The sequence below is a fragment of the Myotis brandtii genome, unplaced genomic scaffold (genome assembly GCF_000412655.1).
Source record: "Myotis brandtii unplaced genomic scaffold, ASM41265v1 scaffold45, whole genome shotgun sequence".
Taxonomy (NCBI): Eukaryota; Metazoa; Chordata; class Mammalia; order Chiroptera; family Vespertilionidae; genus Myotis; species Myotis brandtii.
In genome coordinates, this window is record NW_005367209.1 from 7,234,348 (window position 1) to 7,235,963 (window position 1,616).

Consider the following 1,616-nt stretch of genomic DNA (forward strand, 5'->3'; position numbering starts at 1 on the left):
CCGTCCCGCCCCCTCCCCGGCTCCCCAGCCCTCCCCTCTCCCGGACTCCTGCCCCTACCCTCGCACCATCTCTGACGGCCCCGGTCGCAGGCCCAGGACCTGAAGGTGGAGGGCGCCTTTCCTGTGACCATGGTGCCCGGAGACGGCGTGGGGCCCGAGCTGATGCACGCGGTCAAGGAGGTGTTCAAGGCGAGTTGCCCGGGGAATCTGCGGCAGGGACGGTGGGGTGGGGGTGCGGGGTCGGCTTGGAAAGAACTTAGTTGATCCTGACCCTGTCATGCTTGGGGTCTGTCTCGGAAGGCTGCCAGCGTCCCCGTGGAGTTTCAGGAGCATTACCTGAGCGAGGTGCAGAATATGGCGTCGGAGGAGAAGCTGGAGCAAGTTCTGAGCTCCATGAAGGAGAACAAGGTGGCCCTCATTGGTACGTGTGCCCTCTCGCCTATGTGTCATTTGAAATCAAATGAACAAATATTCATCAAGTTTCCCTCTACACATATGGCTGCACGAACTCTCCCTGAGCTCCCAGCGGTTCGTGACCATTGGTTCCTTCCAGCCGGAACACAGGAGCTGAGAGAGCATGGGAGCTGTCTCCACAGGAACTCGGAGTCTGCCATGGGGCTACACCACGGGTCGTCACGTCTTGTGAATTGTGTTTATAGAATGCTGCTCTGGCCACCGCTTTTCTGCCTTCCCTCTGCGTCCCTCCTTGAATCTCCTCATTAGATTTTTTGGTTTCCAGTTCTGTCCCCGCAGTCCATTTTCTGCATCTCTTCTCTTGGAAAGACCAGCATGACTTTGCCAGGCCCAGCCTTAGCCTAGGACAGTAAGTTCTTTGTACAGTGACTCTCAGCTTTTCTGCCTTCATTTCCACAGGACTTGTTCTGTGCTATGGACTAGGCTGTGTTAGTTCCAAATATATGAACTACCTTGATTTATGCTGTTCCTTCTGCCCAGGATGTTCTGATGCTACCTGTCAGAGTCCTCCTCACTCACTGTCTTGGTCTCCCAGGACTGTCATAACCAATTATCATGCAACTGGTGGCTTAAAATAACAGAAATTTTATTCTTTCACAGTTCTGGAGGTCAGAATTCCAGAGTTAAGGTCTTGGCAGGGCTCTCTCTGAAGGCTTAGGGGAGAACTCTTTCTTGGCTCTTCCAGCCCCTGGTGGCACCTGGCAGCTCCTGGTGTTCCTTGGCTTGTAGATGCATCACTCCAATCTTTGCCTCTGTCTTCTGGCTTTTTCCTCTCTGTGTCTGTGTATCTATTTCTACTCCTTTTTTTGTATAAGGGCTTGTCATTGGATTTTGGGCCCACCCTAATCCAAGTTGATTTCATCTCAAGATCCTTAATTATATCTGCAAACACTCTTTCTTTCTTTTCTTTTCTTTTTTTTCTAACACTGTTATTTAAATAAGGTCACATTTATAGGTTGAGGTATAGACATATCATTTTGGGGGTTACTGTTCAATCTACTATACTCACTTTACCTAAGGTCTGGCTGAAGTGCCAGTCGTTCTGTGATGTTTCCTGATATTACCACAGGGAATTTCTTTGTGTTTCTATGTATGTCGTTAAAATCCTTTCATATGTATATATTTTTTTCATATATATATGT

At 49.3% G+C, this 1,616-nt stretch overlaps 1 protein-coding gene across 1 annotated transcript in view; it reads left to right on the forward strand.

The window, feature by feature from the left end:
- Positions 1–1,616, forward strand: part of IDH3B (isocitrate dehydrogenase 3 (NAD+) beta) — a 6,673-nt gene that overhangs the window by 266 nt on the left and 4,791 nt on the right. The window contains exons 2-3 of the mRNA XM_005874761.2: positions 76–189; positions 301–421. Of these exons, the coding sequence (XP_005874823.1) occupies positions 76–189; positions 301–421 (235 nt within the window). The remainder of the gene's footprint in view (positions 1–75; positions 190–300; positions 422–1,616) is intronic.